Source organism: Plasmodium relictum (assembly GCF_900005765.1).
Source record: "Plasmodium relictum strain SGS1 genome assembly, chromosome: 11".
Classification (NCBI taxonomy): Eukaryota; Apicomplexa; class Aconoidasida; order Haemosporida; family Plasmodiidae; genus Plasmodium; species Plasmodium relictum.
The window spans coordinates 1,328,853-1,346,333 of NC_041689.1; the positions used below are offsets into that span (position 1 = coordinate 1,328,853).

The window sequence follows — 17,481 nt, forward strand, 5'->3', positions numbered from 1 at the left end:
CATTTATTTCAAAAGAAAAAAGCTTTTAAAAGTATTACGAATGTGCATAAAAATATCTTATTGTATATATATATATATATATATATCACTAAAATTTTAAAATATATCAAGGGAGTAATAAAATTTTCATAAAATTTATTCAAATAAAATTAGAATATACATAAATATATATATATATATATAAATAAATAAATAAAGCATAAGATTAATTTATACAAAAAAAAAAATAATAATGTGCAAATTGATACTGTTGATTATTATATATTCACATAAAAACGAAAAAAACAAATGTTCAAATAATCATGCATGTTTATATCTTTTTTATTTCATAATAATATTCATACTTTCATTAGGGTTACATAACCATTTATGAAACATAATATTACAGAGAAAATATAATAGAATCAAAAAAAAAAAATTAATTCAAGTTTAAAATTAATTTATATATTATTCCATATATATATTTATATAAAAACTATATATTACATTATAAAGTATTTTCTTTTGCTACTCAAGTGGCAATCAAAAGAAAAATATAAAGTAAAAAAATTGTGAGATAATAATATATTCTCAAAAAAAAAAAATATAATTCATATTAATATATATATATATAATAATGTAAATAAAAAAGAAAATGTATACATCAGAAAAAAAGGAATATAAGATATCATAAAAATTCTCCATATACCAAATACCGAGTCATGCTCTATTAAAAAGAAATATATATTTATGGTTATGTTTTAAATATTATCTAATATTGTAATGTTTGATTACTTTTAGTAAACGTAAAAGATATTTTCAAAAAAAAAAAAAAAAAAGTTTACTATAAAATTTAAATCTTATTTTAAAATAATTTTTTAAAAATGTATTATATTAATTAAATAATTTTATAAACAAGTACTAATACTGTCAATAGAATAACAATAAATTTACTATTTTACACATTACATACAAAAATATTATAATTACTTTTAACAAATTTATATTAATATTTTTTTTTTATACAAAATTTATCTTCACACGTGAAACAAATTTTAACACTCATTAAGAAAAGAAATTTTTTTTTATCATTACACATTTAATAAAAAAAAAATATAGAACAAACGCACTTTTATGCTCTGAACTTTATTTAAAGTTTATAGAATAAAAAAAAAAAGAAAAAAAATATATGTATTTAAAATTTTAATTATTTTGCTTATGTCAATAATTAAAGAATTGTAAAAATAAATAGCACACTTAAAAAAAAAGAAAAAAAAAAAGTGAAATTCAATGATATTAAAAAATTGAATAAAATATAAACTTTATTTTAAAATAAAATACATAATGTCTTAGTGCTTTTTATTTTGCTTCCTCTTTTTACTTATTTATAACACTAATATAAAAGGCAAAATAAAATATTTATTAAAAAATTACATAAAACAAGAGATTTCTTGTAAATTCGTAAAGAAAAATACAAGAACAAAATTATATTTTTATATATTTAATGTATATTTATATTAAATATCTTGAAAATAAAATGTAAAAGAAAAAAATAGATAATGCAATAAAAATATGTATGTTTTTCCAATAGAAATGCTGTACTTTTTTACATGTTTTATAGTTGTCTTATTAAAAATTTAATAAAAATGTAGTTTTTATTTTTATTTTTTTTTTTCGTTCCTTACGAAAAATATAATAATACACAGATTCACTAAAAAAAATAAGCAGAAAAAACAAGAAAATTACATGCATTAATAATAGTCTTTTATTATAAAATGTTACAATTTTTTTTAATTTATTTAGATTAAAGATTTTTAATTTTATTTTTTATTTCTAGACTAATATGAAAATTAATTGTCTCTTATAAAAAAAAATTAAAGCTGTTGAAAAAAAAAAAAAGACATAACATTTATTAAATTGATAAGATTTAAAATATAAGAACATTTATTTCTTTAAATATATATTATATAAAAAGATGTTTAAAAGGAATTCATATATATAGTAGGAAAATAATATTTAAAAGCAACTAATGCTATTTAAATTTTTTATATTTAAATTTTTGCGCACTTTTATTTTATGGTTTATTCTAAAAAAAAAAAATAAAATAAAATAAATGAAAATAAATGAAGAATAATAATTAAATTTATTTTTTTTTTCTTTTTATTTGCACTATTCTGCTTTTTTTTAAAATATTTCTATGATACTCTTATAAATGCTGTAATATATATTTATTAAAGTATATATATGTTTATATATGAATATTTAGATAAGTATATATTTACTTGCTTATATTTATATATATATTTTTTCATTTTTAAGAATTCCTATATATAATTGCTTATAAATAATTGATACTTGTTTTTTAAACTTTTTTTTTTTAAAACTAAAAATGCATTTAAAATTATTTCTTGTATGTAAACACTCTAGTGCATATATATATATATATATGTATATATATTTTTAATAAATTACATTTAATATGTATTTTTTTTTTAAATACTGATAAACTTAATCAGAATTATGAATATATTTAATTTTCCTTCTTTTATAATAGCTTATAATATAAATAGTCATAAAAATAACTATTAGTAAGCTCTTATATATAAAATATATGTATGTTTGTTGGTATTAAATTTGCACACACATATATATATATTTATTATAGATATATATTTAAATAATTTTTATTTTATAATATTAAAATAAATATCTTTATATTTTAAAATTATTATAGATTATCAATTTTTTAATATTATTTTTCTCAGAAACATTTATAATTTTTTATATTTTAATATTTTTAATAAAACATTTAGAAAGCCATATATTGTTTTATACGTAAGAAAAAATTTATAATGAACTAAAGTTCATTAATAATTCTATTATCAAGCCAATTATTAACCCTAACAAAAAATTTTTTTTTTTAATTGCATAGTTTAAATTTTTTTTTTTTTTAAATAGTTTTGGTAGTTGTCTTTTGAATTTTAATTGCAAATGAAATATATTTTTTTTCTTTACACATGTATACATATTATATTTATTATTCGAATTTTATCTAGTAGAATTCCCAATATTAAAAAATATCATACACTTTTAATAATTTTTTTTTTGTTATTTATTCTGTTATTTTTCTTAATAATAATAAAATGGTGCATTGATAAAGTTAAAATTTTTTCATAATTTTCTGGAAATACAAATAAAAGAACAGGAACTTCCTTAATTACATAAAAAATTTTTTGATGATAATAACTTTAGTAATAAATTAATAGAATTATTAATATATATATATATATTAATTATTTTTTTTTTGTCTTTCAGAATAAGATAATTTAATTTTCAACTTTTGTTCAATATTATCCATAAATATTAATAATTATCATAACCTAAAATAAATTTTCCTTTTTTTTTAAAAAACTATTTTCAGACGCAAAATAAAAAAAAATTCATACATATTTATTTATATTTTTGTGTAAATATTACTAAAAAATTTAACAAATCAGCTTAATTATATATATAATGCGCTTAAATATTCAAATAGATTGATATAAACTTTATTATTATATGTCTTATGATATTAATTAAAGGAAGTAAAAATCATTTCGAGTAAATGTTCATTCTTATTTTAACTATTCAAAATGTAATATCTTGATTTGAAAATATATTACTCATTTTATTAAAAAATGTATATTCATTAACTAAAAAAAGAAAGAAAATGGAATACTTCAAAAAAAAATTATACGTGTAGAGATATAAAAATTTATGTTTTTCTTGGGTTCTTAACTTTTATCACATTAGTTTTCGATAAATACAAATTTTTATCTATTTTTTTTTCTTTTTTAAACTGTTTTTCTTAATTTTTTTTTTTTTTATAAAATTTTTTTTTACTATTTTTGAATTAAAAAGAAATTATGTATAATAATAAAAATGTTGTTTTGTTCTATATATATTTTTAAAATAAAATGTAAAAGTATTTAAATAACATATATTTTATGTCTGAATTTATTTTAAAAAAAAAAAAAGTCAGTAATCAAGTAAAGATCAAATAAAAATTTTAAAATTCCTTTTAATACATAAATTTTTTAAATTTTATATATTTCGATTACTTCTGTCAAAAAAGTCTTTATATTTAAACCAGCACAAGTAGTTTTTCATTGCAATTAAGAAAAATTATTTAATTTAAAAATGAAAAGTAAAAAAAAAAAATGAAATGTAAAATTTTAATTTGCTTGGTAAAAATATATTGATAATTCATTGAATTTTTTTTTTTTTATAATTTTTTTTTTTGAATTTTTTTATTTTATTTTTTTTTATAAATAAAGAAAAAATATATTTTATGAAGTTAATTTTTGTAAAAATATTTTCATAATATTATGTACTTTTCTTCTTGAAATAAATGTTTTATAAAAATATGCTTATATTTCTTTTTTGCTAAGAAACAAAAAGTTAAATTTTTTTTTTTTGTAAAATGTTAGAAGAAAATGTCATTAAAAGAAAATTGCAGAGAAAGAATTTTTAGTGTAATTACTAAAATAGCAGAAAAAAGTAAGTATGTTATTATGATTGTAGATAACAATGCCTATAAAATATTATCAATGATATGTAAAAATGAAGAATTATTAGAAAAAGGAGTTTCTTTAATAGAATTAATTGATACGAAAAGAAGTAGTTTACAAGAATTTGATTGTATATATTTTATAAGTTCAGATATTCAAACGGTAGATTTCATGTTAAATGATTTTAAAAATGAAAAGGAAGCAAAATACAAAAATATTCATATATTATTTACCTCAAATATTGGAAAGAATAGTAAAATTATAGATTTAATAGCTAATAATGATTTTATATTAAAAAGAATAAAAAGTTGTGCTTGTATAAATTTAAATTTTTTAGCTTATGAAAGTAGAATTTTTTACTTTGAAAATAATTTAAATTTATATGATTATTATCCATTAAAAAATTCGGATATTTTATTTGAATTATCATCTAAATTACTATCTGTATGTTCTTGTTTAAAAATGACTCCTCGCATACGTTATCAAAATTCTGAATTATGTAGAAAATTTTCGGAGATATTCTATAATAATATAAATAATATTAATACTCTACAAAATAATAATAGTAATGATGACTTAATATTAATTTTAGATAGATCAATTGACAGTTCTATTTTATTTATACATGAATATTCTTATCAAAGTTTATGTTATGATATATTAAAAATTCGAGTATCAAATGAAGAAGATGAAGAAGCGCATTCACTTTCTTTTGAAATTACAAATAATGATCAGAAAAAAGAAGAAAAAAAAGCTATTTTATCAGAAGATGATGAAATATGGTTAAAGTATAGACATCATCACATACAAGATGTGAATGAAATTATAAAAAATGAAATTTCTTCTTTTTCTGAACAAAATGCAGTAGCAAAAATTCAAAAAAAAAATATTTTAAACCCAGCTGAAGCACTGGATGCATTAAGATCACTACCTCAATACGAAAGTATGATTGAACGATATTGGTTGCATGTGTATTTATGTAATAACTGCTTCAAGATCCTGCAAAAAAAGAATATAGTAGATATTGGATTAATAGAACAAGATGTATGTTGTAATGTTGATAAGTATGGGAAAGAGCTTAGTTATAGTAAAAATCTAACTAGTGTAAATTCTATCATTACAAGTAATGATTACGATCAAGAAGAAAAAGCAAGACTGTTATTGCTGTATTTTATTAATTATGTAAATATAAGTGAATATGATAAAATGAAAATGATTGAATCTGCACAATTGAATTTATTTATGCAAAAAATGATAAACGAATTTTTAAAATTAAAGTTGCATTTAAATCATTTATATATTGATGATAATTTGTCATCTAATAAAGTTCATCATATGTTAGATAAAAATAGAAAAAAAATTAAATATTATAAAAATGTAGCTAAAAACTCCAAATATGAATTGACTAGGCATGAACCAAATATAAAAGATATAATTTTACAAATATATACCAATACTTTGCATAAAGGTCAGTTTCCTTTTGTTGATAGTAATAAAAGTCAGAATATCAATCAAATAAGTTCTTCTGAACAAAAACAAAATGTATCAAGAGGAACTATATGGGAATTTAAAACAGAAACAAAAAAGTTAGCTAAAGATGAGGAAAAAAAAAAAATTGTTATTTTTATAATCGGTGGTATAACATATCCAGAAATCAGGCATATATATGAATTGTCAGAACAACTAGATTTAGACATTTATTTAGGTGGAACATCATTATTAACTAGCAATGTCCTTTTTAATCAATTTAAAATTTTAGCTAATTTTTAAATTTAGGACGTAAAATTTTTAATTATAATTTTTGGTTACAATATTTAAAATATATTTTTCTTTTTTTAAATTCATGTTTTTAGTTATTGTTAATATTATTGTCATATATATATATGCATATATTCTTTAATATCTTTAGCCAGCAAGAAGTTAGAGTAAAATATGATTAAATAAAATGCAAAAAATTCAAATTTTGTAATTAATATATTTTTATTTTTATATATATAGTGTAATTACTTTTTTCCTTTTAATAGCATATTATCACCTTATTATTTTGAATATATTTAGGTATTTATATGTTTTTATCCTTATATGCTTATTTCATAATTTATCAATTAGTAGATATATGAAAAAATGTTATTAATTTTTACTTTTTTTTATTTCTTGTATTTCTTTTTTTACATTTATAAAATAATTTGTTAGTTTTATAGTATTTATTATATATATATATATATATAATTCCTTTTTTTTTTTTTATGTTTTAAAATTTCCTCTAAATTAAAGAGTTTATGAAAAAAAGCATGTTTTTAAATGCATATAGCAAACTTTTTTGTCTTAATTATAAATTAAAAATCTTTTGGTACTCTTTTTTTTTTTTTAACAAATTAAAATTCTAAGGAAGAAATACCTCTATTAAAACACAAAAAAAAGAAGAAAAAATTATTTTAACTACAAAATTTTAGTATTATAAATAGGAGTGCATAAAAAAAAAAATACACAAACTATACTTGAAATGTGTTATAAGTTAGACAAATATATATATATTTTTTTTATTTATTAATAAAAGGCATGTTTATATAAGAGTAATGATATCATAAAAAAAATATACATATAAACATATACTCTATGGATAAAAAATATATAAAAAATATAATATATTATTTTGGTACATTTACTCCATTCCTTTAATATGTAAATATTTTTAATAATATATACAAATATGATAATTCATAAAATTAAAAATTATTTTATTTTATTTTTTTTTTTTTAATTATGCATTTTTATGAGCTAACTTTTTTATATTTTTGATATTTCTTTCTTGTTTAAATAGCATAATCCATTGATTAAGCTTTTTATTTACATAATCAAACTGTTCATTTTTTTCATTCTTTGCATAAATATTATTATTGCTATTTTCTATTTTTTCTTTTATTAAACATATAGAATTATTCCATTCTTTTAAAATACTATAATTAAAATTAATTTGGCTTAAGGAATTTACATTTTTATTATTATCATTATCTTTTATTAAAAATTCAAATGGTATTAAATAAAATGGATTATAATTTATATCAAAAATTTTCAAATAATTATTTGTTTTTCTATGATTATCAAAATAAATATTTTGAAAGCTATGCATAATGTCCGATTTTCTATTTTTTGAAATTTCTAATATTAATTCATAGTTATTTTTTTTAATAAGCTTACATATTTCTAAATTACTTTTTTTATTTTTATCAAAATTCACATCTTCAAATAAAGCTATAAAATAATTAGAATTTAAATCAGACGATTTCAGTAAATTAAGAAAATATTCTCTATCATATATTTTGCAATAATGTTTAAAAATAATATCATTTTTATATACAGCATTATTTTTTAAATAAAAAAGAACACAAAAAAAAATTTTCCATTCATTATTTTTGATAAAAAGAAAAAAGTATCCTTTTTTTACTATTTTTATATCATTTGTATCTACATCGCATATTCTTCCATTGATATTTTTTTTCATATTATCTATTACTTCTTTTAAATTTATCTCTTCAAAATTGTAATTATTTTTTATTTCTTTTATGCCATTATATTCTTTATTACTTTTGAATACGCTAAAAAATATAAAATTTAGTTTATTTAAAAATTTTGTTTTATTCAAAAAACTCATTTTTGTCTTATCATTAAACAAAGAATGTAAGGTACCTATATTTTTATTCGTTTTATTGCTCCTATTACTGTCCAAATAATTTGCTTCATTTTCCTTTTTTAAAAAATTATTAATCTTCACCTTTTTATTATTTAATATATTTGTGATTTCATTTGATAAATTTAAAGTATTATCTGAAATTGTACTTTTAATTTTTTTTATTTTTATATTAGAAAATAAACTCCTAATTTTGTTTATTTTCGCAGAAATATTATTAAAAAAATTCAAATAAATATCATATACATTCAATATCATAATATCCTCTTTTTTATTATTATTGATAATACTATTAATTTCTATATTTTCATTTCTTATACATATATCATAAATATATATATATTCAGAACCATCGAAATGAATACATTCCTTATAATTTTGATCTAATATATCCTTTAAATAGTTAAAATTATCATTGTTTTTGCTATTTATTTGCTTAATATTTTTAATTATTATTTTTTTATTGTCTTCAGTGTTAAACGTATTTTCAATGTATTCGTTCTTTTTTTTTATGTAATCATTTGAGTTATATCCTATATCTTCAACAAATTTATTAGTGTATTTAATTAAATTACTTTTCAAATTACTACCATTCAATTCTGTATTTATAGGCAAATCCTTATTATTAATATTACCAAGATATTTTTCATTTTTTAGTGTGTGTTCTTTATTTTCATTATTTATATTTTTTTTATCAACTAAAATTTTTTCATTATTCAAATCATTTGTAGTTTGTGTACTTGTTAAATTATTTATATCATTTGTATCTTTTTCATTGCTAAAATTATTCTTATTATTCATATTTTTTTCTTTATTATTTTCAATCACATTTTTTTCATTATTCACATCATTTACTTCCTTTTTATTATTTATATAACTTATATATTTTTCATTCTTTAAATCATTCATATCATTCATATTTGTTTCCTTATTTAGATTATTTCTATCACACTTCTTTTTATTACACATATATGAACAAATTGTTTCAATACTTGAAATACTTACCTTTTCTTTCTTTAAATTGTCATCTGAATAATTTAAATTATTGTAATATTTATCTAAAAAACAAAAAAAAAAAACAACAAAAATTTTAGAATACAACTATAAGAAAAACTAATTTTAAATGAATATATTCTCTATACTTTTATTTTTAAAAAAATATTAATTTAAATGAGAAAAAAAAAAAAAATTAATATATATTATATTGAATTTCTACTAATTGAATATATATATATATATATATATATATATGAATAAAATTATAAATGTTCATAAGCATATGAGTATATAATATTTCATGTGTTGTACATTTATCTAAAAATTAAAATAATCTACAAAAATTAATATATATTTATATTATTAAAAAAATAAAATACAATAAATGTTCTTATTTTCTAAACTTTTCGGATATAATAGAAAACAGAAAGTTTTTATTACTAATTTTTTTTTTAGAATTTAATTAATATATATTATTTATCAATACAATTTTTTTTTTTTTTTTAATTAATTTTTCATATTATGCTATACTATATGATAAATGTAATATATTTTAGAATTTAGAATTTTGTTAAAATCATATTTTTGCTTTATTGTCTTTATCAAAATTTTAAACATAAAATAAAGACATTTCTTAAATTCATTAATTGCTATTTTTTTTTTTTTATTATTCCTTATTATAATATTAGTTTATTTTCTGTACTTTAAATTTTAATATTATATAAAAATATAAATATATATATATATATATACATAAAAAAAATTTATCACCATATGCATATTGTGCATTATATATTTTCTAATATAAGATAGTATTTTAATATTTTATTTATTTCATTATTTCATATTTTTTTTTTTTATCTTATAAATAAATATTATTTTTCCTTAAGTATAAATATTTATATGTTTTCTTTAAAATAAACTACTTCAAGTGTAACATTATATTTTTATTTTATATTTTACTAATAATTAAATATGTATAATATTATTAATTGTATATAAAAAAATACTAAAAATTTTTGTTTTACTTATTTTTTTTTTTGTTTCATGGGCATTAGTTTCTCTTAGTTTTCTTGTATGTTTCTCACAATTTATAAATAGCATTTCATCCATTTTTTAGAAAAATAAAAAAAAAAAAAAAAAAACTAATAAATAATAAAATATAAAATAACTACTTCTATAATATATAAGCAAATCAGTTATTATATATAACATTTATGTTTAAATATATATTTATATAAAAAATAATCTTAACAAAATTATTATTTTGAAAGATTCTGTTAAACACACACAAAACAAATATGAAGATAAAATGAACACACATGCACAATTATTTAAAGAAAAAATAAGAAATTCAAAAAGAAAAAAAGAAAAAAAGAAAAAAGAAAAAAAATAAATATAGATAAATCTAAAGTTGATAGATTATCCTTTTATTATATTATAGAATAATTTTTTTTTTTTATTTCCTTTTTTTTTCTCTCTCTCTACACTTTTATATATATATATATATGTAAAAGTAATGTCGTGGTTTTAGATTAAAAAAATTTCTAATTTAAAATCTTTTTTAGAAAACAAATTCCCAAAAAAAAATTAAATACAATCATTTCATTTATAACTTAAAAAAAAAAAATTTAATAGATAAACAACATAGACCAAATTTATTAAAAACTAAAAATACAACTCAATCTATATTCGAAGACCATGTTTGTGCTAACATTTTTCTCTGTTTACCTTTTTTCTTTTTCTTTTTTTCTTCTTTTTTCTTTTTTCTTTTTTTTTTTTTTTTCTTTTTCTTTTTCTTTTTCTTTTTTTCTTTTTTTTCTTTTTTTTTCTTTATAAAAATTTATATTTTTCTGAAAATTTGCCATTTATGCAAGGAACTATTAAGATTAGAGAAATATACAAAATTTTCAAAAAAAGGAAATTAAGTAAAAAAAAAAGAATATTTTAACTTCTTGTAAATACTTCAACATGAATATAATTTGTCTAGGAAGATTTATAATTAATAAGTTATATATGTGTATATAAATTATTTTTATAATATATATTTTAAAAAACAAAAGAGAAAATTTTTAGTTTATTATTTATCTACGAAAAAAAAAGAATTTTCATTATATAATTTCTGTTTTTTTAATGATTAACTTTATTTTTTATTTTTAATTAAACTTTCAAGTTTATCCTTATTTTTATTTAGATCAAATAACAAATATAATATATTTCCTTAATATTTAATGACTTTATTAAATTTATTTACTACCCTTCCTCTTTATAATATAAATATCAAAGGAAATATAAATATTTTTTATTATCATTATTAATCTATAATACTTAAATTTCTTTAAAAAAAATATTTACTTTGAAATCAAGGAATGAATTTGATAAAAATTAAAAATGTTTTTATATAAATTATAAAAATATATATTTTTCTTAGTTATTATAAAAATTACTATATTTTTTTTCCCTAATGTGTATTTTAAATGTTGCTTAATATATAAAAAAAAAAATAATAAAATTTCATTGTATAAAATTGTTAAAACTTAGAAAAAGTGCAAAAATACTTGTTCTCACAATATTTTTTTTTTTTTTTTGGAATAGCATATATCTTAAAAATGATAATTTGTGTAAAAATTTTTTAGTTTCACCAAGTTCTTGATGAATTATATATAATATTAAGTCAACCGAATATGACATATGAATTTTTATACATAATATTTTGTATAAATAATAACAATATAGCAATTAATTCGCCATATTTTTTTTATTTTTTTTTATTTTTACATTAAGTTTATTTCTTGTTATTTTATTTTTCTTTTCTTTTTTTGTACAACATGAAAATTGGTTTTATTTAAACATTTTCATAAAAATTTTTTTTTTTTAATCTTTTATTTTAAAATGGATTCATTATCATTTAATATAAAAGTTCCTTTAATTGAAAAAGCCGCATCAAATGTTAAAGAAATAATATCTCACATAAAATTAAACGATGGAGTTTATTTTGATAAAAGTAAATTTGACGTTAATGAAATTATTAAAAACCTTGAAAATAACAATGTTTATAAGAAAATTGAAGCAATGAAACATATATTAATTGCACATATTTTAAAAATAAATGTATCTAATCTGTTTTTTGATGTGTTAAAAAATATATCTATCGATAATTTAACTTTAAAAAAATTAATTTACAATTATTTAATACTATACGCAGAAGGAAATACTGATTTAACTATGTTATCAGTTAATTCATTTAAAAAAGATTTAAATAATAATGATTATCAAATTAGATCATCTGCTTTAAAAGCTATGTCTTGTATTAAGTCAATCGATATGATCAATATTTTAATGGAATCATTAAAAAAATTATCAAAAGATAAATCACCATATGTTAGAAAAACTTGTGCTGAGATTATACCATCCATATATAATATTGATAAAGATCAATTTATTTTCTTAAGAAAAATTTTAATTGATTTAATAAATGATAGAGAAATAACAGTTGTATCATCAGCTATTGTATCATTTAATTGCATTTGTATATATGACAACGCAGAAGAAAACGAATATATTTATAATGAAGGGACAAATGAATACTATTGCAGAGAAGATGAAAATTATCAAATTGATGTAAGTCATCAAAAAAAGCAAAATTATACAATAGTAAAAAATGGTAATGAAAATTTGAATGAATCTAATAATATTTTATATAAACAAATATCAAATAATAATTGTAATAACTCATGTATCAATCAAATAAAAAATATTCAAATGGACTCTCAAAAAGAAAATATGAATGATGACATATATTATAATAGAAAGCATTATAATTTTAACATTAATTTAAATATATTTAATTCTTTATCTTTTTTACATCCATATTATTATAAATTATGTCAATATTTATTATTTATGCATCCATTTCATCAAACTTATTTGATTGACCTATTACTTCGATACTGTAGAGCATTTTACAAAGATCCATTAACAAACGATAAACTTAAGTTAAAAAAGAATAACTTATTCGATGAACATTCTGCTTGCACTGAAAATGATATTGAAAGAAAAAAGAAAAAATATCAAGAATATGATAATGAAATAAGAAGCAATAACACATCATATTTAAGTAATAATGATATGTATGAAGAATTTAAAAATTATGATTTAGATCTTGAAATATTTATAGATAAATTGTTAATTTTGTTAACATCAAGTAGTTATAGCGTAATTATTATGGCCATTTCTTCTCTCTATCATTTAACAAAGTTCACATATAAAGACAATATTATTCAAGCAATTATAAATTCCTTATTAAAGAGTAGTATGGAAAAAAACGACGAAATTTATGAAATATTTTTGAAAAGCGTTAAACCTATAATAATCTCTTTAAAGAAAGAATTCTCTTTTTATAAATCTTTTTTTTATATTAATTGTATAGACAACGCAATCAAGAAATCTTTAAAAATTGATGTTTTATCTGCTTTAAAAGATTCGGATAACGAAATGATAATATTAGATGAATTTATCTATGCCTTATATTTACCCAATAATAGTGAGAACATAATTAAAAAACTTTTTTCTCATATCACTACTATAGCATTAACAAACGCAATTTGTCTATCAAAAGTAATGAAATATATAATGATCATGTTGAATTCAAATATTAAACTTTATGCAGATGAATCAATATTAGCTTTAAGACAATTGCTACAACAAAGCGATGATAGTCAAATTGTTAAAATTGTCATTTTCCTAAGTAAAATTTTATTAAAAATTCAATCAAATCAAGTAAAAATATCAGTAATATGGACTTTAGCAAATTATCAAAAATTTTTAGATTATTTATTATTATTTGATATTGCTAGGTTATTAGTCAAATCATTTGTAAATTCCAGTGATACTATAAAAATACAAATCATTCATTTTATTTTTAAAATATGGTCATATCAATACATGAATATTTTTTTATCTTCTGATACATATTCAATTATATTAGATGAAGAAAAATCAAAAAAAGAATATGAGACAGAAAAAAATAATTTTATTCAAGCAAGCTGTCCAAAAGATAGAAATATAAAAAATACGGTTAACTCATCCCATTTAAGTGATAAAGAACAAATATTATTTGATGAGAAGAATGAAGTATATGCTGATTATGAAAGTAATCAAAATTATAAAACGTTTAATGATAATGTACCCAAATCAAAAATGAAGAAAGATTTTGAGAATTTTGAAATTTTATGCAAAGAAGCATTTTTGTTAGGAATAAAAGATGAAAATTTTGATGTTCAAGATACAAGTAAATTTTACATAAACATTATGTTAATAATAAATGAATTACATTCAAAAAAAAAGCTTAAACCAAATATTTTTGAAAGAGATTTTTTTAATGAAAAAATAGACAAGTATTCCTTGTCATTATGTTATTTAAAATTCATTTTCGTTTATTCTGGTAAATCAGTCCTTTTCAATTCTATAAATTTAAATTTGAAAAATACGCTAATAAAAAATGGACCTTTTTCGTTACCTGACCATGAGGAACATTTAGACAACTTCAACAAAAATGAATTTCAAATTGCATATCAGTTAAATACAATATCAAATATTTTAAATAAAAAAATTTCTTCTTATGTTGATTTACCAGAATTTGCAAAAAATGACCTACCAAAAATTGAGCATCTTAATAATAACGAAAAAAAAAAGTATATTACAAGTATTTCACCAAAAGACATAAAATTAAATAATAATTTCAACAATGTAATTAATTCTCAAATATTTTTAAATATTGATGATTTTTATAAAGAAGAAAATCTAAATAAGGAGAAACAGAAAGAAAATAAGAAATTAGTTTCTAAAACATTACTAATAAATAAGGGAACAAAAATTCAAGGAGAAGATGAAGAATCTGACGAAGAAAATGAAAATTGTCATGAACAATATGGAAATAATAATTTAAGTAAAGAAAGTACTTGTAATTCAAATATAAAAAGTGATAAAACAATTGAAAAGGAAATTGAAGATATTGAAAACTTTTTTTTCAATGATTAAAGTTATGAATAAATAATAAAATATATATATATATATATATATTGATTATGTAATTGTTATGAGTATTAATAAAAATTGATATTAAAATAAAAACAAATAAATGACTAAGTTAATAAGAAATTTATGAATATATAAGCAAAAAATATTTTTATATTATTATTTATATATGTACGTGTGCGCATATGAAGAATGTCACTTTTTAATAATATATTTTTTTTTTAATTCTTTAAATTACTATAACATTCTATTTACATAGAAATAATCATATATAGACTTTGTGCTTTTTTTTTTAATATTACCTTAATTGCAAATATAATTTTTAAATTATATTTAAACATTACAACATATTTTTAGTTCAGTATTCTATAAATCTTAAAAGAAAATAATAACGAAAATGATATCAATAATAACAATAATACTAACAAAATAATAATAATAATAGTAATAATAATAATGATAATGATATTAGTAATAATAATAAATAAATTCTATAAAATAAATTTGATAAATTAAATTAGAATAAAACAAAACATATTAAAGCAAAGTGAAATGAAAAAAATAAAAAAATAAATCTATGGGAATATTACTATATTCACATATAATATAATATAATATAAGCAAGATAATAAAGACAAATTAAATTATAATTTAATATAAAATATGTTTCCTTTAAATCTTATTTTTTATTTTTTTTTTTTTCGAGAATGTCAAATTATTAAGCATATATATATAAGGATTTGTCATTTTTTATTTAATTTACATTTATTTTATCCCATTTATTTTATATGATTTTTTTTTTCTCTATTTCAATTTTGATTTTAATAACTTTGAAAAAAAATTTCAACATAAATATAAAAAAAATTTACCATAAAAATTACAAAAAAAATATCTTTGAAATATAGAATTGATAAAATAAAATTTATTTAATACTTAAATATATTAATATTTAAGGATAACAAGATTTCATCCTTTTTTTAATATATAGTTTTTTATAAAACAAATTATATATTTTTTTTATTTATTTCCATTATTTGTATGCACATATTTTTATAACAACAATCCCACAGCTCTTGCTCCCTCAGCTAATGCTTCAACTCTTCCTGCATACCTATAATTAGCTCTATCAAATTTAACTTTAAAAATTCCTTTGTTTAAAGCTTTTTTTGCAACGATTTTCCCTATTTCCCATGCGGCTTTTATTGTTTTTCCATTATTTATAATTCGATTTGTTGTTTTTTTTCTATAGGTTCCTAAAATTTGGGATAAAGATGGATCAAGTGAACAAGAAAAGCACAAAATATGCCTTTTATAGTCATCTATAACAGATGCATAAATATGATTATTTGTTTTTTTTATTCTTAGTCTTGGAATTCTTTTTCCTTCTAGTATTTCTTTATCAATATCTTGATTTCTAGAATCACTTAAATTCACTTCAGTTTTCTCTACTTTTTCTTTCAATAAATCTTCCAAAATTTTCTAAGAAAAATAAAATATATATATATATATATATATATATATATATATATATATATATATATTTACTTATTTATTTATTTATCTATCTTATATCTTGTTTTCTGTAAATTAAATTTGCCTATATTCTTACATTTTTTTTTTTTTTTTTTTTAAGATTCTTGTTTTTCCTTTTTGGTTCTTCAATAGTATTTTTTTTCGCTTTTGGTGAGGCGAGTAATAAAATGTTATTATAATTATGAAAAACCTTTCTTTTAATTATGAAACTTTCCAAAACACCTAAATAAACTAAAAATAGAGGAAATAATATAAAAGAAATGTACATATTAAATGTTCCATTTAATTTTGAAAAAATACAAAAGAAAGTTTTAAAATTAGGAAATCATTAAAATTATTGAGACTTTTAAGCTTATAAAAATTATGTTTTAAAATGATAAATTATTAATAAGAATAAAAGTAATTTGTACCAACGTTTATACACAATTATATATAAAAAAAAAATATATATATATATATAAATTTTATAGTTAAATGAATACTTTCTTTTATATGTACTACAAATAATTATTTAAAAGTTGCAAAATGCAATTAAAAAATTTAAATAATATTTGTTATTCTTCATATGTTTTGAATTTTTTTTTTTTTTTTTAATTGTTATAATAATTAACGTTTAATGTTAAATTTTTCTTTTGATAATAATATTAGAGAACGAACTTCTATTAAAAAAGAGACATTTATATTTGATAGAAAATAAGA

General features: G+C 17.0%; 4 protein-coding genes across 4 annotated transcripts; 2 read left to right on the top strand and 2 right to left on the bottom strand.

The window, feature by feature from the left end:
• Positions 1 to 4,454: 4,454 nt before the first annotated feature.
• On the top strand, positions 4,455 to 6,299 carry PRELSG_1134500 (syntaxin binding protein, putative; the record flags this gene model as incomplete). The annotated part of the gene is made up of 1 exon (XM_028677628.1): positions 4,455 to 6,299. One exon carries the CDS (start codon positions 4,455 to 4,457, stop codon positions 6,297 to 6,299), a length of 1,845 nt encoding a protein of 614 aa, XP_028533998.1.
• Positions 6,300 to 7,290: 991 nt separating this feature from the next.
• Positions 7,291 to 9,186, bottom strand: PRELSG_1134600 (conserved Plasmodium protein, unknown function; the record flags this gene model as incomplete). The annotated part of the gene is made up of 1 exon (XM_028677629.1): positions 7,291 to 9,186. One exon carries the CDS (start codon positions 9,184 to 9,186, stop codon positions 7,291 to 7,293), a length of 1,896 nt encoding a protein of 631 aa, XP_028533999.1.
• Positions 9,187 to 12,105: 2,919 nt separating this feature from the next.
• PRELSG_1134700 (AP-3 complex subunit beta, putative) lies at positions 12,106 to 15,252 on the top strand (the record flags this gene model as incomplete). The annotated part of the gene is made up of 1 exon (XM_028677630.1): positions 12,106 to 15,252. One exon carries the CDS (start codon positions 12,106 to 12,108, stop codon positions 15,250 to 15,252), a length of 3,147 nt encoding a protein of 1,048 aa, XP_028534000.1.
• Positions 15,253 to 16,299: 1,047 nt separating this feature from the next.
• On the bottom strand, positions 16,300 to 17,050 carry PRELSG_1134800 (apicoplast ribosomal protein L18 precursor, putative; the record flags this gene model as incomplete). The annotated part of the gene is made up of 2 exons (XM_028677631.1): positions 16,300 to 16,728; positions 16,859 to 17,050. The coding sequence occupies 2 exons, from the start codon at positions 17,048 to 17,050 to the stop codon at positions 16,300 to 16,302; spliced, it is 621 nt and encodes a 206-aa protein (XP_028534001.1).
• Between the last annotated feature and the right edge of the window lie 431 nt (positions 17,051 to 17,481).